Source organism: Lynx canadensis, chromosome D1 (genome assembly GCF_007474595.2).
Source record: "Lynx canadensis isolate LIC74 chromosome D1, mLynCan4.pri.v2, whole genome shotgun sequence".
In the NCBI taxonomy this organism is placed as follows: domain Eukaryota; kingdom Metazoa; phylum Chordata; class Mammalia; order Carnivora; family Felidae; genus Lynx; species Lynx canadensis.
Window position 1 is genome coordinate 53,742,596 of NC_044312.2, and position 25,170 is coordinate 53,767,765.

Sequence of the window (25,170 nt, forward strand, 5' to 3'; positions counted from 1 at the left end):
CAAGAGGTCACATGCTGGGTCTTGAACTCACAACCCTGAGATCAAGAGTCACATGCTCTACCGACCGAGCCAGCCAGGCACCCGTCTTACTTATTTCTTACTCCATCACCCCAACAAACCAAGAAGTTAGAGATTTGTATCCACCTTTTACAGGCAAGGGAACCGAGCCTCTGACTGGTAAACAGCCAGCCACCCATAGAGCCGGGAACCCAGGTCTACCAGTTGCTAAAATCCTTCCTCTTTACTGTATCAAGTGGCCTGTCCTCAGGAGATCTGTGTCCTCTTACCAAGCCCTTCTACTACAAAGTGTAGTGGTTCACTTAAAGAAGCCTCACCTTTGCTGATCAGATGCTCACCTGTGTTCCCTTTGCTTTGTGTCACAGTGGACTGCATGGACCCCACGTGTTCAGGCCGGGGTGTCTGCGTGAGAGGCGAGTGCCACTGTTCCGTGGGATGGGGAGGCACCAACTGTGAGACGCCCAGAGCCACGTGCTTGGACCAGTGTTCAGGCCACGGAACCTTCTTCCCAGACACCGGCCTTTGCAGCTGTGACCCAAGCTGGACTGGACATGACTGTTCCATTGGTGAGTGTGGGGAGAAGGGCACAGCGTGGCTGGAGGAAGGGGCTTTCCGCTGTAACATGTTCACGGTTCATGCCCTATTCTCTATCAGTATTAGTGGTCTGACCCTATTCTCTGTCATGTATTAGTGGGGTGACCCACATCTCTGCGTGCTTTTCTTCTTTCCCTGAACTCCATCCTTCGGCACCCGTACTTTTAGATGGGCAGAGGATTCAGAAACTAATCTTCACATCGCTTAAACCCAGAGTCAAACCCTTGCCCTATAACCATGTGAATTACAGTAATAGATTGAAATCTCATCTCCCATGTTATGGTGGTCATCCCTAGAGGCAGGGCCATGGGGAACAGCATGCCTGGTGAGATCTGCAGGGATGGGGCTTTAAAGGACTCAGGTCCCAGCTGCCGAACCCTTTAGTTTCACCCGTTCTTCAGAATGAAGTCTGAACTCCGTGTAGTATTTAAGGTTTTCTGTGACCTAGTCCCTGCCTGCCACTGTGGCCAGATCCCCTGCTAGCCCGTAAGTTCCATGAAGATAACAAACATGTCTATTCACCCTACATGCCCAGGACTCAGCACAGGCCTGGCTCACTACAGCTGCTCAATGAATATTGATGAATGGATAATGAATGCATGATTAAATGTGTTTTTGGTTTTACTGTTTGGTTCATATACACAGGGTTTATACATCTAACCTCCAAAGGATAATTCTATTGGCACCCTTCTGTCTGTAAGCACTTTATGATTTTTTAGACCCTTGGGGTGTCTGGGTGGCTCAATCAATTAAGCATAGACCCTCTCAAAATGATGATTAAATGGCAATTTGTGAATTACCTAGCACAGTTTTGGTACATGGCAGGTGTGTTCACTTTTAATATCTAATTTAAACAGTGGACACATGGGGCACCTGGGTGGCTCAGTCAGTGGAGTGTCTGACTCTTGATTTCAGCTCAGGTCATTATCTCATGATTCGTGAGTTCAAGCCCTGCTTCAGGCTCCACGCTATCAGCGGAGGGACTCTCTCTCTCTCTCCCTCTCTCTCTGCCCCTCCCTTGCTCACTCTCTCTGTCTCAAAAATAAAGAAACTTTAAAAAATAAACAGTGGACACGTGAAAACCCTGTGAGAAAGGTATCATCGCCCCTGTGTGACTGATTTACAGAATCTTTTACTCAATGAATACTTTTGGACACCTACTGTGTACTAGGGACTCTTCTAATCAGAGATATAAAGAGATAAGAAAGTCCCCATCTTTGTCACACTTGCATTGAAGGACGAAGGGAGTGGAGATGACAAAGAAACAAATGAAGAGAAATAAACTGATGGAGAAGCTCAGGCACAGAAAATTTTTAAGTAATCCTACCCAAGGACACACAGCTAAAAAGTGGCAGCATCTCTAGCTATGGTTTTTGTTTTTGTTTTTGTTTTTGTTTTTGTTTTTTTCTTAAATCGCTTTCTCTACCACACTACACTGTTTAAACGACGGGAAGCCCAAATGAGCTTATCATGTTGTGTGTTAGCAGTCCTCTTTGTGATCAGGAAAGATGGTTGAGGACCTTTGACAAAAATGAGATCCATGCAGCCTTTGTGCCTCTGGAATACTTTGAACTACCTTGCCCCCTTGAATGGAGAATTGATGTTCAGTATGCAGTCTAAACTGGACTTTTTATCCTCATTTGCAAAGCTTGTGTTAAGACGTGATTGCAAACGCAGATGCGCAGGGTCTTAGGAATAATTCTTTTTATATAGCTCTGTTTATAGCGATATAATAAATGGTCCTCTCAAAGCTACACTGGGTTGTATTGTTTGTTATGTGGCCACAAAGCTAATTTATGATAGGTATATAAGTGTCCATGCATTGTTAATCCCTGATGAAACGCCACAGCCTTTCACAGAGGTAGGTGTAACTTTGAGTGAGATCACTAAGTATTCTTCAGTTGGTCCCATAAAAGGAGACAGCAGACCCACTGGAAGGGACTTTAAATAGAATTGTGAGAGTTTGTCTTCCTCCACCGTGTGTACATCGCTCCCCATAACTGGTGTCAGTTGTGTGTGGCCTCTTGCGCACGGTCAGAGGAGTGATGAGAAGCGTCCCTGATCCCAGCAAACCTTGGTCCAAACGCCGACCCCCCTACGTACTAGTTCTAGCTTCGGGCAAGTTCCTTCACCTCCCTACGCTGTAAAATGGAGGTGGTTAACAGGACCTACCTTCTGGGGTTACTATTTGGAAAATTATTATGTGGTGAATTGTTTAAGATGTTATTAAAAACTCACTTATCATGCTACTCAGCTCGTAATATGGGCTCAGTAAGTGTTAGCTGCTATTACAATTATGATTAAAACAGCCATTGATGAGAGCCCTCAATATTAACGAAGACATTTGATAGAGGCAAGAAGAAATATGCCCTTTCAGAAAAGTGGATTATAGTTTGTAAATCTCTAACCTGCAGCTGACTGAAACAGTGTCACGACTGCCACCAGGCCAGGAATTTCAAAGATGGCTTCAAAAGTACCGTCTCCCCTGGCGATAGCAAATAACAATTTGTGTTTGCCGAGTACTTCACAGCATACAGAGATATTTCTTTGTCTCTGTCTCTGTCTCACTCTCATACACACACACACACACACACACACACACACACACACACAGGACAACAGCCCCTTAGGCAGGGTGGCCAGCTATGACATCATCCCCATTCTTACCTTGAGGCTCAGGGGGTTGCAGACTTGCCTAAGGCACTCTGGTGCCCTATGAGGCTGGCAGCCCAAGTTCAGCCTGGGAGCCCAGACCCAGCCCGCTTCCTGGTATTCTGTGCTGCCTCTCCACAGGCCACTGTTCCTCCTCAGCGGTCACCTCCCCTCCAGAAACCGGTCTGAAGTCTAGTGGAAGCACTTTGAAGGTGGTTTTCTCTCTTGCAACCCTGCTTTGTATAGGCAGTACCTGCCTGAGCTCAGTCCTGGCTCTGCCATGTGCTAACTGGATGACCTTGGCAAGGTACTGGCTTTTCTTGACTTCAGCTTCCTTATCTGAAAATGGGATAATAACAGTGTCTACCTCAAAGGTTATGTGACCATTAAATTATACAATGTGTGCACGCACATAGAAGAGTGCCTAGATAGAGTGAGCACTTGGTATCTTTCTCCTACCTCCCTTCCAAGGGCACTTGCACTGAGTGGAAGCTGTTTGAAAGCTGTTGAGTGTTGGCCATGAAGCAAAGCAAGAGATGCCTTATTGACTGGGTGGTGCTGGAGCTGAGGGACCACCTCTGTGCTAGGGGAATTAGCTACATGGTGGTGGGACAGGCACTGGACTTTCAGAAAATCTGCTCCCCGCTAGTACGATGGCTGCAGCAAGTTGCAGTTAGTTTCCTTCAAGGTGTTGCAGGACTCTTTACCACAGTATGTGGGATTCATTGTCTTGCTCCCTCAAAGAATGAAGAGGTGGACACAAAATGAGCATCGCATCGGCAAAATTTTATTAGAGTATAAGATCAGGAAGAAAGAATAGTAGGAAAGCTCTCTTTACAGAGGGGGGGCGTTAGGACGTGAATGCCTGTGACAGTAGGCAAGGGTCCTTGTCATAAGGTTTTGGTCAGCCTTCCCCTACCCCCTGTTCCCTCTCAGGTCCCACCCTTATTGGCCTAATAGCTCTAGGTGCTGGGTGGTCCATTCCTGATTGGCTCAGTTCCACTGTATGAGTGGTGGCCTAAGGCCATGCTTGGGTCTTTTGTCAAATTCCTGAGGGAAGCCTGAGGGGGAATGGGTGAGATCTGTTACATTCTTAAGAGGAACCTTGTGCTTGAGGAAGTTTGCTGTGGTCAGACACTCCCAGCATTATTCCAAAATAGATGTTTTTCCCCACCCAGGAACCTCAGGTCCTAATGTTCCCCTCTGAGCCTACTGAATTCTGTCTTCTTCTATTATAAAGGTAAAATCACCTACAGGATTGTTGTAAGGATTGTTGTAAGGATTCAGTGACAAAGTGTAGGTATGGTGGTCGGCACGGTGTCTGGCCCAAGTCAGACACCTGTCGAGAGGCAGCTCTCCTCGTATGGTGTTATTTGCCCCTGGTACGGCCAGGCTGGCACAGATACTGCCCAGAGCCTTCCCATCGGGAGCCGCAGGCCTGCAGCCCGTCCTCAGTGCTCCTCATAGCGTCGGCACAAACTATGGGTTGTGAAGTTGGCAGAAATCACCAAATGGCCCTCATAGGAAGGAAGAGATGTCTCACTGGCCCAGAGAACAAGACTTAATGAAAGCATCTGAAATCGACACGCCCCGCACTCCACGACCAGCCTGTGATGAAATGTGAGCCGACAAAGTTCCCCAGCACTTTGGTTACTGTTTGTGGAAACAGTGAAGTCCGATTTTGCACAAGTATTTACTCAGGCCCCTGAGTTCCCAGTAGCTTGGCTTCCAATCTCATCTCAGAAATTCCTCCCCAAATCTTGCCTCATTCAAGTGATCTTCCTCCCTGACAAACAGTATAAGATAATTGTTGGGACGAATGCCTGTGGCCCACCCTCAGCACACCTGTGTCCTCAACTCCGGGCGCAGCAGGACTTGGCTTCTCTGGTCTCTGGGGGATGGTGGTAGTGGTGATGGTGATGGTGATTGCCAGTGCTGTGGTTTAACAGAGGGTTAAAGAGCTGGGAAGATGAAATGACTTGTCCAGAGTAAATCAGTTTAGCCGTGGCAGAGTGTGAATTAAAGCTAAGTCCTCAGCTCTTGCCTCAAGCCCCCTTTCCATCCAAAGGTGTTTCCTTATCAGTGATCTTATCTTTTTTCCTGATAAGCCACAGGATGGAGCATCACTTAAAGAGCCACCCATTTCTTAGGGCTTACCATGTACCAAACCAACTGAACTAAGTGTATTACAACCATTATTTTAATTAAGGTTCTACAAACCCCTGTGGAAGAAAGTATTACTAGTTCCATTTTCCAGGTAAGGAAACTGAAGCTCAGAAAAGTTCAATTCCTTGCCAGTTTCCCCCCACCGGTGAGTGGCAGAGTCCAGATTCACACCGGATATGGCCCTAGGGCCTCTGCCAAGCTCTGTGGCATACTGAGCAATGTATTATCATCGAGCCTTTCTCTTGCCAAGCGTGATCTCCATGAGGTCAGGGTTTGCCAGTATCCCTAGTGCAGGGCCTGTCTTGGGTTAGGTTCTCGATGATTACTCAATGACTTACCCAGTGGCACATCAAAGAAAAAGCTATTGGCTCTGCCCAGGAAGATCCCAGCACACTACCGGTCTAATCTGTTCTCTCAGGACCCTCCTCCCCACCCCAGTGTGCCCCCACACCGCCATACAGACACACACACACACACACACACACACACACACACACATGCACTAAGGGCTAAAACCAAATCCCTGGGCTCCTTCTTTGTCTCTTTCCAGACCTAGCTCATGTTAGTTTCGTGTGCCGTGCCGGCCGGCCAGAACCCCTTCTGGACAGGAGCTGGCATCATTTCACCTCCTTCAGGCCATCTTCCCCAGGGAGCAGCCATGCTGGGCTGGATGCCTCATCAGCTTTTGCATAAAATGGGCCCACTCAGCAGCCTTGCTGAGCAGAATGACTCTCCCATCTCCCCCATATGCTTTAGCTGGCTTTTCATCCTCTTGGCTTTGAGCTGCCTTAGAAAAGGGAAGGAATTTAACCTCTCTGAGACCGTCCTTACAATTCGAAGAGTCTACCTTTCTTTCAGAGCCTCAGGACTTCTAAAGAGGATTTCAAGCTCTGTGACATTTTCCAGGATACCATTTCAAATGTGGTCACTTAGACTCATCGTTTGCCCCTCTGTTGGCTCTCCCTCAGGTCTTCCTTCCCCTCCACCCCAGCCCAGTAGCCTCCGTCCTCAGCTTCATAAATTCATTCATCATTTCCACTGCTCTGTGAGCCCTCTCCAATCTTATCTTCCATAAATGACTTATTTGAGAGGGTCCTCTCACTGCATTTTATCCCTTTGGGTTGCTGGCTCATAGAAGCGATACATGGTAGAGATTCTGCCTGTGAAATGCCCATGCTGGTGGTTTATGATTCTTATCATTTCACTGCAATTGAGTTTCATGGAAGAACAGGTAGAGATCTTTTAGAGATTCTGTGGTACAGGTTTGGAGGTAGCATATGCGGTCAGAAAGAATTGCATGGGATTTAGAGTGGGACCAAGCTAGAGCTTTAAGACTGAGCTTATCCAAAGAATATGGCTAATGGTACCTGCTTTGCAGGGTTGGTTTTTTAAATTAGCTTTAATGCATATGTATAATATGCCTAGCATGGTGCTGGCACTCAGTAAGCAGTCAATAAATAGTGTGTTTTTAAAATGCATGATTAAATCTAAATTATCCAAATAGTCCCTTAGACTCTTGCAAATTTAAGTCTGAGGACAGTTTATGTAGTGAAGGTTTAGAGCCATACCTGGATTTGAGTCTATGTAGCCTTGAACAACTTTGCTTTCTCTCAGAGGCTCAGTTTCCTTGTGGTTTCTGACTCTTTACCACCAGCTGCCATCACTGGTCATTGAGTCTAGATGAAGTTATTAATGTGCTGATATATTTATCCCCAAACAACAGCACAAGGGCCAAACAGCATTAGCATCAGCTTCCATAATGAGCTTTCTGAGCTCAATTCCAGAGTGGAATACAGCCTCACAGAGAGAGCGTCCCAGAACAGCTCCAGATCTGCACCTGCCCCTGACAGGCACAGATATCCACCTCATTCACTTATGACCCTTTTAGGCCTCCCTGTGTGCTGGGCGCTGTTCTGGGCACCCAGGATCAGGGAACCTCACCCACTCGGGAAGTGACACCTAGTTAAGTGGTGTGATAAGAGCTCTGACTGAGGTATGTGCATGGGGTTTGGGAGCACAAGGGCAGGAGCAGTGAGCTCAGCCAGAAGATGGTGGGGCCAGAAGCTGAGACAGTCTTTCCCAGGGAGGAGACTTGTGAGCCAGAACATGAGAGGGGCAGGGGAAGTGCAGGCAGATGGAACAGCATGTGCGAAGTACACAGATATGCAGGAGTGGCCTCTGGAAAATCTTTTCTCTGACCGGAGACTCAGAGCTCTGGGGCGGTGGAGCGGGGCGGGGGGGGGGGGGGTTAGTTGGTCCAGAAAGGTAGGCAGGGTCCAAACCTGGGGTCTACTGAATGCCTTGCTGCAAATCTCGGATTAAAAAAACTTCCAATGCACAGTGAAGATTTCTCTCTCAGACTCCATGTCAGGGCTCGCTCTTTAGCTCTCTCAGCCCACCCTGGCCTAGGTTCCTTCACTTAGGGCGGACCTTTTAGAATTCAAACTCAGATCCTCTGAGCTGCCAGTTGCCTCTCTATTACTCTCTTCCCCTCCCAAAAAGACAAGCTAACCACGAAGCATAGTTAACAACAAATATGACTGGAAAGATAGGGAACAGAGATGCTTTGTTATCAAATTAAGTCACAGTTGACAGCAAAATAAGCCCAGTGTTTAAAAAATAATAATAATAAGTTGAAAGTAGTAACAGGTTAAAAAAATTAAAGCTCTATATATAGCATTTGCATTAGTGCTAAATTTTGAAAATGGTAATTCAATTTTATTTACGAGGCAAATATAATTACATTTAAATTTGAGGGAACAGAATTTGATTCTTATTAATGACAGAAAGACTGAGTGAGATGCTTTAATGCCAGAGAAATTGTCTTCTGTTCATGGATGGGAGAGAAAATTACATTCAGCGCAGAGCATTCTCCCTGCTACAGGTCTCGTGTGTATAGCCGGAATTGTTCTCTCTCTGAGAAGCATTAGCTTCTCAGCCCAGAAAGCACAGCACCGACATCCAATTAAACATCAAAAGGAAATGATCAGGCCGGGCTATTTCTGTATAGGTATGTTACAGGAAGAGGAACCCGAGGTTAGAATTTCAGCCGAGGAATAATATCCATTGAGACTTGACATTTCCTGTACCCCTTCCCAACAGCAAGTGGTAGCCTGGAATCAAAGTTCAGAATAATAAATATCTGAGAGATTGACACTGAGGCAGAGAAGGAAGAGAAGGCGTTGGAAGGAAGCAGAGAAGAGCCCACCAGTTGTCTGGGAAGTAGCATGCAGTTTCAGACACAATGAGATGGTCAGTTCCTAACATTTAATCAAAGACTGGGAAATTGGACCCAGACAGGCGTAGTACTAAATAGTGCCAGAGCTAAAGGTTGATAAACCAGGAGCTGGCAGCTTTGTAATTTAGTAGAATTTCCCCTGACAGCCCCAGAACATTTTCTATCAGAATTGGAGCTCTTCAGTATGTAAATATAAGCCCTCCTGAAACTGGGCTTCAGAATCAGGTTTCTGTTTGGACGCCCAAGCCGATGGCTTGTACACAATCTCCGGTTGTCTTCCTGAATCAAACCGCTGGTATATAACTTGTAATTTTAAAATAATAACTGCTCTCTGAATGGAGATTTTATTTACGTCTTACAGAGCTTCTTCATGTATATGCTTCATGATTTATTCAGACAACAAATAAGAATCTTGTGACACTGCAGATGGTATTGTTCCCAGGGAATCAGGGTTCAGAGAGCCTGGGGGACTTGCCCAGAGACACTCTGGGAAAACAAGGTTTCAAATCCAGCCGTCTCGGACTTCAGAGCCCGTATTTATCCTCTACATAACTGTGCCATTGGCCATTTCCAAGGTTTATGCTGATCCCTTTGATGACTCAGGTATGAGGTTCACAAGGTATCAGTTCATTGGATACCAGTGCCAAGAACCATGTAAACTGGCAATACTACAAGGGTTCGAGGAAAAGAGTCATTGCTTTCAGCCGGGGTGATCAGGGGGCTTCTTGGAGGATAGCAGGATTTAAGGTGGGTGATGGAGGTGGGTTTGAGTTGGCAGAGATAGAAGGAAGAGACAAGCACCTTGCAGCATCCCATTGTAGAAGTCAGAGATTTGCAACATGCACAAAGATGCGACAGCACATGGCATTTCCAGGGAAGACCTGTAGTTGGGAGTGGCTTTGCTTAGGATATTGGTGGCAGTAGTGAGAGGGAGAAGCGGTGAGCGAAGTTAGCAGGCATCCAGTCGTGAATGGCCTCGGAAGAGTTTAGGTTTTATCCGTCGGTGGGAGCCACTGAAAAGTTTTAAGCAGAGGTGTGACATGTGAGGTTTGATTTTGGAAAGCATACTCTAACACTGGCATGCAGTTGGAGGCGCCAGGAGGACATCTAGGTGGATATGTCCAGGAGCCAGTTAGACAGGTGGGCACGTGATCGGGTGGAGAGATGGGCCTTTCATAAAGGATAGCAGGGCCGGGGGTCTCTGGGAAGAGGAGCGAACATCACTGTCTCTTCAGTTCATCCAGTTGGGCCCTTTTGTGGGGTGTAGGTAGTGTTCCAGCCCTGGCCAAAACCCCACATCCTGGGCATGTTCTGTGGCTTCTGTGCTCACCAGCCCTTTCCTGCCTTGTTATCCTTCTGCAAAGTCAGACCCTATTTGGAGGCTTCCCCCAAGCTCAGTTTGAACTCCTCCAATCAGGACACCTGATACCCTCCAATTAAGATGAATGGCAGTGGCTTACTACTTCCTGTGATAGGTGCTTCATGAAGCTTGAAATTCTGGTCCTGGGGGAATAGGTGTGGAGCGTGCTATGCACCAACATCCTGGAATCTACTTTCCTGCTTGGTTTGAAAGCTTCCCGAGCTCCTCCGGTGAGGTGAAAGGCCATGTCGTTTCCAAGGCTCATTAGCTTTCCTCCAACTAGATCTGTGGGATGGAGCGGTGGCTGGGAGCAGCGCTGACCCTCTGGTGATAGAGATGGAAGTTGAAAAGCACAGGAGAGTGGCTTGGGTTTGACCTCAATGTCAAGGGGACACTAATTACTGTAAGGAAGTCAAAGGCTCCTTTCCTGTACCTTCCTCCCCTTCTGGCTGCTTCTTGAAACCTGCACTGAGACTAAAAAGCCATCTTCCCAATTTAGTGAGAAAAGGAGGAAGGGGGGGGTGCTACATCGAAACCCTTTTTTTCAAAATATAGAGATATCTGTCTACGGGAAAGAAGGGTACCTTGTAATTACCCTACTGTGTGCTGGGCATGGTGGTAGCTTGGTGCTCCTTTACACATATGGGTAGACTTCAGTTCCTTGAGCCTAGAGATAATTTAATATAATTTCTGAATCCCCAGCCTCTAGGAGTATCTGGCACATAGTAGGTGCCCAGTATGTTTTTAAATCAAGTTCAGGATTCTGGCAGCTAGGTATCATTATTGTCATTTTCTAAATGACAAAGAGAAGGCTCAGAGGGGTGCTACATTTGTTTCCCATAGCTGGGAAGTAGCAGAGGAGGCCCTTATACTAGCTTCTGTGAATCCCAGCCTCTGTTCTGTGCAAAATGGTAGAACCTTGACGCAGTCAAAAGATACATTTCCTGTGTAAGACTCACTGGGGAATGTAGAGATCAATCTGGTGACAGCAGGGCTCTGGAGGCAAGACAGACTAATTACCCTGATAAAGAAAGGTTCGTGTCAAGTGCTTTGGGAAGGCAGGAGGTGAAACTCTTGCCAGATGGAACACTAGAAGGAGGCTTCAAAGAGGAGGAGCCAGAACTCAAAGCCAATGTAGAGTTGAACGTCTGAAGATTGAGGTAAAAGGGGAACCCAGACCACAGAAACAGCTTGTACAGAGGCACAGAGGAGGGGCCACAGTGTGTGGTAAGGCCCGGCTGCCATTTGTCTAGCTGGCCCCTTATGTGACTATTTCCTAAGTCAGCCATTAAGTTCTTGCTCAAACACTGACACACATGTCCCTGTGGGATGACAGACAAGGCACACCTCTCTTCCGGCCCTTCATTTTCCTGTCTACAGAATGGCTAGAGCATCTCTGAAGTGTCTTCTTATGCTCTCATCACAAAAACTGGTCCTCTAAGTTTTTCTCCTTGTTTTCTCTCTTACCCCTAAACCCACCTGAGGGAAATGCCCTGGTCAGAAGCAGGCCACTTCCTGCCCAGCTCCAACACCCTCCTTCTCCATCATTTTCCCCTAGTCCCATGGTCCTTCACCTCCAGCTGTTCTCCTTCATCACTCACAGCTCCCTTGTCTCTACCTCTGTCCATATCCACCTTGCAAAACCCAGGCCCATCCCAGCCACTCACCATCCCTCAGCTTACAGCCTGCTTCTGAGCACTGGAAGCCAAACCACCTCATGCTCATGATCTTTAGCCCCTCCTGGGCCCTTCCAGCTGCATCCTTCTTATACTTTGGGAGTTATTGCTCTTGTTTCCCGAAAGGGCTCTTTAAATGTCCACCTCTATCCGTCAGCAGAGATTCCGACCTCACTGAGAACATTGAAGCCATTGGTGAAGTGCTTTACCATTATCCTGGCCTGTCCCTTAAACAGGTCCTGGCCTACATATCCCTCCCCAGAAGATGAGGTGCCCACAAAGAGCTGTCCCTCAGATTTTGCTCCAAATCTAGTCCTCTTTGGCTGCTCAGAGGTGCCTCGGTTGTTCACATCATCCTCTTGCTCTCCCCAGAATCATTAAACTCTCCCTTCTCCTGGATCTTTCTAGCACATAAACATGATATAGTTGCCATACAGTGTTTACTCTATAAAAGATGTGTATGATACTAGGCACATTGTAAGGTGTCCATTTAAGCCTCACAGATGAACCTGAGATATTAGTGTATAAACCCTATTTTGCAGAAGAGAAAGCTGAGGCACAGAAAGGTGAAGTGACTTGTCCAAGTCACACAATTGGATGGCTGGATGCATGGATGATAGCTGGATGGATGGATGGATGGATGGATGAGTGATGGATAGATGGATGATGGATGGGCGGACGTATAGATGGATAGATGGATGATAGATGTATGGATGGACAGATGGATGGATGGATGGATGGATGGATGGATGGACAGACAGGCTGATGGCCTAGTGACTGGATAGATGATTAGATGATTGGGTGGATTGTATAGATGGATGGACAGATGGGCCTATGGAAGGTGAACAAACAGATAAACAGACAAACAAAAGGAAAAGTACTTAATATGGTAAACACTGGGTCAGGGTGAGGAAGGAGACTCTGACTGATCTCAGAGATCCTGTATTCTAGCTGGGGCAATGATCTAATATGTAACTAACAGTCATTGAAATGTGTCACATTACAACTGAGGTTTCACCTCAACTTGGTCACACAAGTCACAGGCCAAAGAGCTGTGTTAATCATAGCCACCTGTCATTCTAGCTAAGTTACCTTTGAGCCAGTCACTTAATCCCTCCAAGCTGTTTCCCCAGCTATGATACAGTAATGAAAATATCATTGCAGGGCCATTGTGAGGATTTAATGAGATATTATTTGTGGGCCACCGGCAAGGCTTCTACATTTTCTCCTTATTTCTGCTTCAATAGCGTGGCTTAGACTTAACGTGTACCAGAATTTCAGAGAAATTCCTGAGCTGTGCACTAATTCCGAAGAGCTAGTGATAAAACAGAAAATCCTAGCAGGAATCATTTAAAATTATTTAACCCTCTATTAAAATTTCTTAAGGGCATTCTAAGAACCTCAAGGCCTAAGCAAAATAGAACAATTTTCCCTATTACCCCTTTTAGTGCTAAATACGGACTTATTAAAGGACTTTCCAGGAGGTCACATGGGGCCAAGACTCTGTTTCACCTGCCTCTGTTCCTTGCTCAGCAGGAAAGCCCACAGATCCTTGGGCGGCGACCCTTGCATTCCTCGCTTGTGGCAATTTTGAGCATCTTTCCAAGTCGCAGAAATTTTATGAGAAAAATATATGTAAGTCTGTCCCTTTAGGGGAACGCCACAGCTTCCCGTACCAGCTATTTTAATGAACAGGATTGTAAAATAAGTCCAGACAAATTAAAACATAGCTGTGCTAGGTCCCAGGCCTCATCCAGGCTCGTATAGGGATTAACATTTAATGAGAGGAGACTGGAGCAGCTTTTTCCCTTATGTATACACTTTGGGGCACAATTAACCAATAGCCAAACCTGCTATCTTTCCCTACCCTTTTCACTTCTTCCTCATGTGCCTACTCACTTCCACGTCATGGAAGGAGAATGGGTGTGACATGGGAAGCAGTAGGAAGAAAGGTGTGCATGAGAGTGTAAGGACTGAGGCCCTTTAAGATTACAGAGTTCTCAGTCAGAGATTGCAGCTGAGTTTCTAAGAAAGTTAGGCACAAAGGGGACTGAGCCCCTGTGCAAATATATCTAACTAAATAACTCTTGTACAATATGACCCTGAGACAGAGTCAAGCCCAAGTAATTTAACACCTCTTCCGTGAAGTTTTGTTTTTTGGGGGGTTTTTTGGGTTTTTTTTATTCATCTGTTTTTTCAACAAATATTTGTTGAAATCTCATGTTGTGCCATGCCTGGTGTTTGCTGCGGGGGAACCAAGATGAGAAAAAGCTAAAGCCTGCCATTAGGTGAACTGTTGGTCTGGAGAAAAGACAGGCATGTACAGGGGTGAGGCAAGGCAGAGGTGCAGAAGGGAAGAGCTATAGGCATGGCTTTCCCTCAGAGAAGAGCTAATGTGTTCTTGGGCCTGGCCTGGTTCATCTCCAAGATCCTGTATGCTTCAGTCAAGAACTTTACAGGCTTAGAATCAAAATTGTAAGACAGCTTGAGATTTTCAAGTGATTTCAAGAGGAAGCCAAGGCTGTAAATACAAACGGCTTCTTCCTGGGTTTCAATGGTATTGGCCAATGGTGCCATGCAAGGTAACTAGAGAAGGCATACCTAAATTTTGAGGCTGATCACTACAAAAGCTAATATTTTGCTCTTCAAGAAGATGCTCCTCTTCAAGAAGTACAGCTCTGATGACACAAGAGGTCTTCAGTCCTCATCAATGAGTTGTGTTCATAGCACAGCTTACCCAGGGCCTTCCACATGCACCCTTTTCTTCCATTATCACCACTCAACCAGTGGGGGACCATTATTACTCTCCTCATTTGGGGAGTGCAGAAGTATGACCCAGATTAAATAATTCTCTGAGGACTCTACAAGGACCCAAGGAAGCTGGGGAGTCAGAATCGGAGCCCAAGTCTACCCTACGGATTGTGTTCTCCATAGTACTTCAAAGGATTCCTCTCAGATCCCAGCCCCTCCAGCTATCAGCCAGAAAGCTCTGATGTGTATCAGGTGAAGGTCAACAGGAACTTATCAAATGCTCACTTGTATTGGATATGTCACAGAGTCAGAATTCACATCCGATGCTCTGACGTCAGTCCCGTGCATATGCTACTAGACATCATTTTCTTTCTCACAAAAGTACGTGTGAGCACAATTTATTATACCCTGACTACGTGCCAGACGCTATGCTAGAAGTTTTACTTCTGCACATGTGAACTCATGTAACTGATATCAGTTATGTCTGTCTGCCATGCTAGAATGTCAACTCCTTGAGGTCAGGAAAGAACCATGCCTGGCACGGTCACCATCAGATCCCATTGCTGTAGGATTGGCACGTAGTGGGCACACGAGAGAGGAGACAAGTGAGAGCAGTTCCTACACCACCCCTGTCCAGTGGTTAGTGTCATCCCTGGCTTACAAGCAAGGAAACTGGGATTGGAGAGGAGCCATGACCCACATTTCACAGAATCCCACTTACATCACATAAAGGATAGATGAGCTGTCAAAGCACATTCTTCAGTGCCATCCTATTTGGTTTCCAGCAACCACTCTGGGAAGTTCTATCTGTTTTCATGTCAAAGCAAAAATCAAGAAGGAAAATGAAAGCAGTTCCTTTTATATCAAGGACAAAAAAAAAAAAAAAAACAGAGAGGGAGAGAGAGAGAGACATAAGAAAAATCACAACAGGACCTACAACTCGAGACCAAATGATAAAGTAGCATCTCTGGTTTCTGCTCCCATCAGGAGTCAGTGAGTCTCCCACGCAGGCGGAGAGGCCATCTGCAGAGGGGAACCTGAACACTGACAGGCTGTGTTCCCATCAGTTAGCATCCCATAAACATCAAGGTCACCCTGTTCAGGCCCCTTGCATTAAGACGTGTAAGAGCCCACAACCCAGCTTGTAAAAGGCTGATGGAGAGGGGCCCAACCACCAGGCAACCTCAGCTTCGTGCCAGGAGAGCGTGTCTGGTGTAAAATGGTGAGGAAATGCTGCATTTGGATGGGCAGCCCAGCAGTCTCCAGATGACAAAAGTGAGACTGGGAAACTCTGCGGAGGGGATCTCATTTCATTTCACATATATCCAGGGGCTGACTTGGATGTAACAAAAGATAAGCAACAGGGCCAGGAAAGGAGACAGACCCGCTGGAAGAACCAGGAGGTTCCTGCAGAGGAGAGCCTGCCTCTTTGCTGATCAGTTTCCTTAATCTTAAAATGTCTGTCTTGCATATTGCCCTGAGAATTGTCCAAACAGGGAAGAAGCACCAGGGGAACCGCATGACCTTGTAGAATTCGCTCATACTGTCTGGGTCTCAGTAGCCTCACCTCTAAGAAAGATAGTAGCTGGGTGTTCTGACAGCATTGTTGTTGAGGTTAAATGAGAAATTGCATATGAAGAGTGCTTTCTAAACTCTAAAACCTGATATAAGTGTTAGTTATTAAGCCAAAAATGGCTCTCCCACACATTACCTCATTTGATCTAACACCACCCCTGTGAGATGGTGAAATGGGAATTTTTTTATGCCTGTTTCACAGACATAGAAAACGAGGCTCAATGAATTTCATAACCTGCAACCTGCAGATCACCCAGCCAATAAGTGACAAAACAAGAGTGGACCCCAAATCTATCTGATCCTAAAATTCATGGTTTTTTATTTACTGTGTATAAGCAAGAAGGTGCAGCAGTAACAGCTGTAGATTATTTGGATACCCTTTGGATTCCAACATCAGTTTGTGCTTTGTCTGGATTGTGATCTCCCAGAGGATGGAGATTATGTCTAGTTTTTCTCTGTATTCCTGACACAGCCACAGTCTTCAGCGCATAGTAGGCATGCATGCAGTACTATCTGAAGAATGAATGATCAGTGTGAATTTATTGATACATACTATATATCAGGCACCCTCCGAAGGGATGCTGTCACCACCCCCATTTTACAGAAGAAGAAAGCGAAATTCAGCAATGGAATAGGTAGCCTGAGGTCACATAACTGGCAGAACATATATTTGGAATCCCATCTGATTCTAAGTCTTATTTATTTATTTATATATGTATATATGTTTACTTATATGTGTATATATATATATATATACATATGTGTGTGTGTGTGTATAATGTTTATTTACTTTTTGAGAGGCAGAGAGAGACAGAACGCAAGCAGGGGAGGGGCAGAGAGAGAGAGAGAGAGAGAGGGAGACACAGAATCTGAAGCAGGCTCCAGGCTCCGAGCCGTCAGCACAGAGCCCGACGCGAGGCTGAAACTCACAGACCACACAATCGTGACCTGAGCCGAAGTTGACACGCTTAACTGATTAAGCCACCCATGTGCCCCTTGTATTTAGTTCTTAAACATTGTAGCCATTGCATTGTAGGTTGATATGAAAGGTCTAAGCCTCTGCGATCTAATTTTGATTTAGCTCCTTTTTCAAAAATAGCTAGACTCTTAGTAGCTTCTAAACCAGAATACAGCTTGGAAGATTCCAAGCTGTCGTGGGCAAATGCAGCGTGACACAGTGCCAGTTAATTTAGTTGGAAAAAGAATAAAAGCGTTGGGATTTTCATTTGAAGACCGTGGGGCCTCGAGGCCCAGACTCCAGGCAGGGTCTCCGTCACAATGCTGGCAGAGAGCATCAGTGGCCACAGCTGCTCAACCAGTTTCCTAAAACCTGTTTCTGAGACTTCACAACCTCTGCCTGTGTAACTGTGAGGCTGCCACTGGCCCCCAGCCGAAGCGGCTTGTGAATCGGGCCGTGTGTGTTTCGTGCCGACTCACAGGCCTTTTGCGAAGGGCTGGGCAACCCCTCTCTGGCTGTGAGATGGTCCCCCAACTCTTTGCTTTGGATCAGAAGGGCCACTGAGGTGGTGCTTGGAGTGGGAGTGACAGGGTGGTGTGTGGAGCATGGAGCACAGGTGGCAGAAGCACAGAGCCACCCCCTAGAAAACGCGCCGGGGTGCGGGGCACTGGCCTCCCTTTCACCCCACCTCGATCGCAGTCAAGGCCAGAATGAAATGCAGACCCCAGGCCCCCTGCACGTGCCCAAGCCAAATCCACGAGCACTTCACTTGGTGATGGGGGACTCGTCCTCACTTTGTTTTCACACATAACCAGTTTTTAATTAAATTTGACTTTTCCTCACATCTGTTTGGAAGGCCCGTCCCCGTTGGAGGTGGCAAGCACAAGAGCAGGGACAGGCTGGCAATAGGGGAAAGCAAACAGAGCAGAGCCCTGCAATCCGCCCTATTTTGGTAGGGAAACAGGTCAGAACAGGCTTTTGCCCAGAGAATTGTTCTCATCTGCGGGTCACTGTTCAGGGAGATTCGACTCCCGAGCCTCACAGGAGACGAGGTGGGTAGCCAAGTGTGACCCTTGTTCCCAACAATGACCGGCTCAAAATGTGTTTTGTTTTTCTCCCCTCCCTCCCCTTCGGCTCTCCGCCCTTCCCCCGCGCCCCCCTCCTCCCCCCTCCCCCCTCCCTCCTCCCTCCCCCCTCCCTCCTCCCCCTCCCCCTCCTCCCCCTTACCCCCCTCCCCTCCCCCCTCATCCCCCTCCCCCCTCCTCCCCCTTCGCCCTCCCCCCTCCTCCCCCCTCCCCCCTCCTCCCCACAGAGATCTGTGCTGCCGACTGTGGCGGCCACGGAGTCTGCGTGGGGGGCACCTGCCGCTGCGAGGAAGGCTGGATGGGGGCGGCCTGCGACCAGCGGGCCTGCCACCCGCGCTGTGCGGAGCACGGGACGTGCCGCGACGGCAAGTGCGAGTGCAGCCCCGGCTGGAACGGCGAACACTGCACCATCGGTATGGCGGGCCCAGGCCCGGGACCTGCTGCGGGACTTGCTGCGGGTGGCACGCTGCCTCTGTCCGCATGTGGGAGCTGGGCAAAACGTCCTTTCATCTGGCGACATTATGGTTGGCCTTTCCCAGCATCAGTTGGACTTAAGCTCACCACTGGCCATCTTTAACCTTTTCCCTCCCAGTCTGCATTTCCCAGATGTCTGTTAGCTGGTTCGCGTGCCTCGCTATTTACCCTTCCTGGGCCGGACGCGGTAGGCCTCTGTATTAAGAAGCCGGGGGTCAGGAATAAGGCACATGACTACTACCACTTAGCAGCTAGCTGTGGGCTGTCCCAGTGCCTCTTTGAGCCTCAGTTTGCTCACCTATAAAATGGGGATCATACTGCATATAAAGAGCATAGCACAGGCTGGCCCATGGTACAGTGCTCAGTAAGTGTGGCCGTTATTATCAAATTCATGATCTGGTTGGGAGCGCTTGGGCTTAGCTCTGAGGCCCCCACACCCCCTGGCCACCTAGGCCAGAGCTCTGAGAGAGGCCTGGAATCCTGGGGAAAGCTTCCCACGGGCCCCGGCACCACTTCTGCCTCCCATTGGGCCTGGCTCCGTCCCTCCCTCCCCTGTCCTTGCTTCCATCCAGTCTGCATTGGTCTCCTCTGTCCTCTCCTGGGGCTCCTCCCATGGCTCCTGCTGAAGCAGCACCATTGGCAGCTCTCAGCACAAGCTCATCACTCCCCTCCCTTCTTCCTGCCTTTCCTGCTGCTTTTGTTGATTTTAAACACAGCCAGACGTTTTGCTTGGTTTGTTATCCTGGAAAGAGCACTCGCCAAAAGCTCTTTATTGAATCAACTGGTTTGTGTGTGTGTTTTAACTTCTTCCCCTTCCATTTTTTTCAAAAGGAGGGTCTGTGATCAGATGGTGAGCACATGGCTTTGGAAGGCAGGATTCCGGGTGTCTCTCTGACTCTGAAAGTCACCTCTTGGGTCTTACAGAACCTGGGAGACAAGCCCCAGATCTTTTGGGGGACAAAGAAATTTTGAGCAAATGGAGCCACTGCTCTCATTTTTCTTGGGCTCCATTCCTTTTGTTTTGTGATCTGAAATTAGTCTGTATTCATCATTCCCCACCCCCACAGCATCACTCTGTTTATAAATGGCTGTGGGATTCCTTGCACTTATTAATAAGAATGGCTTCTAATTTTTGATTATTTACAATGTGCCGAGCATGTGCTAAGGGCTCTAGCTGCATTATTTCATACTCCTGCTCCCAACGGTCACCCTGTGAAGACACACATATTATTTCTTCCTTTTCAGGGACCTGAGGCTTAAGGTCACTTAGCTTTTAAGAAGTAGAACTGGAACTTGAGGCTTGGTTTTCTGAGCCTTGGTGCCCAGGCTCCTCACCAGCTGCTTGCTGTGCAGTCTTCAAGGCAAAGCCCAAATTTGCTACGGAGGCGTCTGGCTCACCTCCTTCCCAGAGGCTGTGCCTTCTCATTATGAGTTGCAAACCTGGTTTGCCTACCCCGTACTCTTAACAGAGTCATCCTGGAGCCGACGACAGCCCTTCCTGCTTTGTCCCTAGCAGAGGGTGCCACAGTGCACGGTGCTTTGTCCCTAGCAGAGACTGCACACTTCTGGGTGGCTTCCTCATATCAATGTCATCCTACCTTACAATGGTCCTGGATGTCCCTTGATGAGAAGTGGCCCTAGTCACCCACGGGGCCCTCTTCCTTAAACCCCACTTTCCCTACACCCTCACTTTCACCATGACTGGAGACTGGTTGATCTTTCAGTCTGCCAGCCCAGAAGGGGGCCCGTCCCTCTTAAAACCAAAATCAGAGCCCAGAGAGAACGCATTCTGTTTTCTATCACTTGCTTACAGAGTCCTCAACTCACCATACCAAGTTCCAACAAGTTTATGGATGTCAGACTTTCATAAGATAAGAGCATCTCATCTTAGTCAAATGATGATGAGGGATTTCAGAAGTTCTCCCTCAGCTCAATCACAGATGATTCATGACAGGGCTGGTGGGCAGGCTGTGCTGTGTCTAGTGTCTTATAGATGTACATCAGCCTGGCCTGAAGAATTTCCCATTTGTTTTGATGCCAGAAAGTCAAACCATCCCACCCCACTCCCACCTGCCCTCTCCTCCCCTGCACACCCAAGTACCCATTGTCACTCTTTAAGAGCCAGCTCCTCTCTGGGATTGCAGATGCTTTTTCTCCTCCAGATAAGAAATGCTTCCAGGTAAATGCGCATGATTCAAGAGGGAGGCCGACAGTCCTAAATACCAGAAAAATGTCACAGGACATTGAAGAAGTAATGGACTAAGTCATAGTGGCTCAGATGAAAGGACGTTGGCTCAGAATTCTGTTACCTTTCATTTTGTGGTGAGCATTTCGTGTGTCTCTGTCTAATCTCCCTGCATGGCAGCTTTGCTCTCTGTGGGTCTCTGTCTGTGGCCAGCTGCATCCCCAGTGAAAACCCAACACCCTAGCGCTGAAGGAACCCTTCAGTAACCTTGTCCAGTGTAAGGGAAGGAGGGTAGGAGATGCAAATGAGGGAAACAGCAGCGGTGCCTTCGTTTTCCTTTTGGACTAGAAATGAGGAAAGACCCCTTTCTGATCATTGATGGTGACAAGAAGCGCTTCCTTCTGTTTCCAGGGAACTTCACTCCGTTTCAGGATCATTTAAGAAAAGACAAAAACTGTTGATGTGGAGAGTTAGAAATCCAAAGTGTTAAATGTTCTCTTGTTATCAGATTTCATTACTATACAGTAGGTCACTATAGCACAGCTAGCTCGTGTGCTGGAGCTTAGTGATGTCCCATCCCAGAGAAAAAGCTGGGATCCACAACACTGATTCAGAGTCCTCCATACAGTAGAAGCAAGAGCAGAGGGACTGTTTATTTACACACCACTGCCCTCCGTAAACAGGAAAGAATGATTTGATTACCTGCCAGCTGGCATTAAACAGTAAGACAAGTCTGGGCTCCTTATGGTCAAGTCCCCGGCAGAAGGATCTCTTCACCCCAGTGACATTTCCTGGGGCAGATTATTATAGTAGGAATTTATCTCTGTGCGGAGGCTTTGGTCCATCTTTTCTTTTATGGAACTACTTAATTTTTCTCAAAAGAGCTTGGTTTTCAGAACAAAAGGGAAATGGACAATGGCATCCTCTTTAATGACCATGTTTTTGTCAATAAGCAAGACTATTTCACATTGAATCCTAATTCCTTCTGTTAGGAACTGTCTGTCTCTCTTGGCGAAAGCCCCATGGGCAGACCACATGGCCACTGGGGGCTTCATTTTCTCCCTCTGGGGATCACAGAATGGGGGTGCCCGAGAAGGCCTCTGGAGGAATGGCGTTACAGCCTCCTCCTCTACTGCCCACAGACCTGCACACCCAGCATCCCAAAACTGAGTTACCCCAATCCTAAATATATCCCCCAAGTAAGAAGAGATTTTTCTTTCTCACTCTCACTCGTCAATAACGCCCCCACTTGCATAGATGAAACCCAGTTTTCCTAATCCAGAAGTTAAGATAAGATGAATTGATGCGGCCCTATTTCTCAAGTACGTGGTCAACCCAGAGCCACAAAAAGCCTATTTTGTGATGTCTCTTCCAGGAATTTTATGGGTCTCAAGTCCGGGCCTTGACCTCCCAATTCTGTAGAGAAAGCTAAAAATCATAGTTAAATTTGAGAAGGTGTCTAATTTTTTCCTATTTCTTTGAAACCAGTACTAACATTTTTGGTCACTTTTATGATAGTTGTTTTATTCACTTCAGTGCCCCCTTGTCTTTAAAGTCTCAAAACACATGTGGGAAATGCTAGCTTCTGATTACATTTGTAAAATTCCAACCTTGACCCCAAAGCTGTGATTGTTCAAGATGCCAGATACACAGAATTATTTACTAGGCTTCAGGAGAGCTGTCCAATCATATAAATCTGGATTCTTAAACAAATCCTCCTCTGGGAGTAAAGATCAAAATAATACTCGGATGATGCAATTACTCCAGTGAGCAAAGCCAGACTTCACGATGAAGAGACATTATAAAGAAAGGCCACAAAATCTTCTGGAGTTCTTTGTCCACTGTTGGCTGATAGCTCTCAGGTTTCTTGTTTGTAATCAGACATTCCTTAACTGAGAGCTTATAAGAGACCGACAAAGTGTCAGTGCTTGTATGACAACCCTGTGCTTGTCCTTGAAAGCACTCTCTCACAACAGCACCCGTGACCCGAGAGGACAGATGCTGGCAAGGACGAGAGAAAATGGACAGGCCTCTACCCCAAGTTATCAGAGCAAGAGCTTGGTTAGTCAATGGTTCTGGGGGATTTTAGCCCGCAGGTGGTAGAGGTAGGAAATGGAAGGAGGTTTAATGGGCTTTGTGCGTCCCTCTCGGGTTGGTGCCACTGGCCACTTACTCATTGACCCTTCATCCAAAGAGAGAAGGGGATTAACGTATCCAAGATCCTAACAAGAAGGTCTCTTCAGTGGTTTGTCAAACATCTAAAGAAGGTCACACGATCATAACCACCCTAACCATCACCTGCTATAATGACCCTTGTTTAATCTGGCCTGATGTGTATCAGCAGTACAACTGTTAGAGTCAGCAGGGGCTCCCGGAGAATAAGAATGAAAAGCCTCATGCCATGTTCTCCACAGCCTTTGACAGGGGGCCCCTGAGGCTTCTTGGGATTACCCTAAGAGAAACTTTTGGAAACTTATGTTGGTACAAGCGAGTCAAGGAAAGAGGTTTGCATGTTGGAGGCCATAGAAGTGCTAAAGGTATCTAAGCCCTCACAGACTCATGCCAAAGGCTCAGAGTCTGTATCATGAATAGCATTATGCCACCACTATCTCTAGTTTCTTGCAGAGTGACAGGAATAGAGACAGAGCATAAGAAACATTTCTCCTGAAGAGAAAGATGAAGGAATTTGGTGAAGTCCTGAATCCACCACGCGCAATGCAAACTCATGGACTTTGTACCTTCTTTTCTGAAAGTTACTGTTTGAAAATCGTGATGGATTCTTAAGTGACTACGTTCCAGGGCAAACGTACCAAGATTTTCAAACGATAGAAGCGTGAGCAACAGTATGGACTCCTGCATATCGCTTTCATAAATAAATGGCATTGGACTTCAGAGATCCCAGCTATCCTTTCCATTTTTAATAGCCAGAGACAAGGAAGCTCTGCTCTGTTCCCAGAAAACTTTGGGATTTGGTACTCACTGGCCATTATCAGCTTTTGGACGCACAGTGTGACTCAAGATCACTGGGTACGAAGGACAGAGTGGCTTGTGGAGCTGGAATTTGAAGTATCGAATGCCCACTTTGGTCTTCTGAAACCCACAGCATCGATTGCAACCTGAGTCTGCCTCAGTCATTTCCACTGCCTGTTCCTGCTCCTTCCCTCCTTTCCCCCCACTCCGTGTCCTGGGAAATTAGTAAGCATTTTTTAAAGATATTAGAAACATACTGACTTTTAAAAGAGGTCATTATTACTAAATTGTTCCTAAAAGTGAAATGGCAATAATAATAATAATAATAATAATAATAATAATAATGAAAGAAATGGCATTAGAAGAGAGTTCTCTGAAGTCAGCCCTTAGGCTTGGGAAGATTAAGCCGACAGAGTAGAGGTAATCTGTACTCGTCACCACAGCCAGGATATCACCCTTAAGTTTGGAGATGAGCAAGGTTTTTCTTGTGAGAGAACTCCCTCAAAGAGGATGCTGCATGATGGTGTGGCCACCTGGATCCCGCTGATGGTGTCTCCCTTCCAACCCTGTGAGAGAAACTCCAGTGCTTCTGTAGCTGGGTTCAGTTATGACAGTCTGTGCTCATGACGCTCTGTGAAACTCCGCAGATCTGAAAGCTAAGCACACCACCTGAGCCAGGAGGTCCCGCAGATGCTGTATGTGATGACATATTGTGGGAGGTGACGTCTGAGAAATTTTAGATAGCTTTGAAAATCTAGATGAATGAGCTTGACTAAAACAAGCGTGACAGATTGAACCCAGAATCAAGAAAGCCTTCACCTTCACCAGAGATGTTTCCCGGGCCGCGCTACCTGTGGGCTGGCCCTACTTTTCATTGCTCAGCCTTTCACAGCTTTATTTATTCACTCTTGCCTTAATAAGCCATTCTCCTCCACTTTCCTTTCTTGTATCTTGTGATCTCACGGACTCCGTGGCATCTGTAAGCATGAAGGGGAAGCATGCAGGCCCAGTTAAAACCTCCTCTTCCCAATTTTCCACTTGGCTATGCAGCCTTCTGGAAGCATATTTCGTCTTGAAACAGAGACCGTATGGATACCTAAAGTCAAAACGTAGCCTCTCATCCACCAGTCTTTTGAGGCAAATATATATTGATGAACAGCAACGGTGTCTATCCTTGCCAGAGGACTGAAAAAATAAAATTTATATTTTTTCATGCGGGGAGTAAGAATGTTCCAACAGTTTCTAGAACCCCGGGGCTTCCAGATAAGGCCCCACCATGCAGTCCAGTCCTACTTCTGTGCTTTAGATTCGTGTGTGAAATCAAGCTGAGGGTGGAGGCCAGCCTGACAGAGAGCATCAGGCCCTTCAGGAGAGGGCCATTGGTCTGGCCATTGTGGGGGTGCACGTAGGGGAGCTGTCATGAGAGGGGTGGAAAGGAAGCTCCCCTAAGGGCTATGACTGCAGCCCA

General features: G+C 47.0%; 1 protein-coding gene across 1 annotated transcript in view; it reads left to right on the forward strand.

The window, feature by feature from the left end:
- Nucleotides 1-25,170, forward strand: part of TENM4 (teneurin transmembrane protein 4) — a 219,023-nt gene that overhangs the window by 79,511 nt on the left and 114,342 nt on the right. Inside the window, 2 exon segments of the mRNA XM_030332936.1 lie at nt 384-584; nt 18,301-18,486. Of these exon segments, the coding sequence (XP_030188796.1) occupies nt 384-584; nt 18,301-18,486 (387 nt within the window).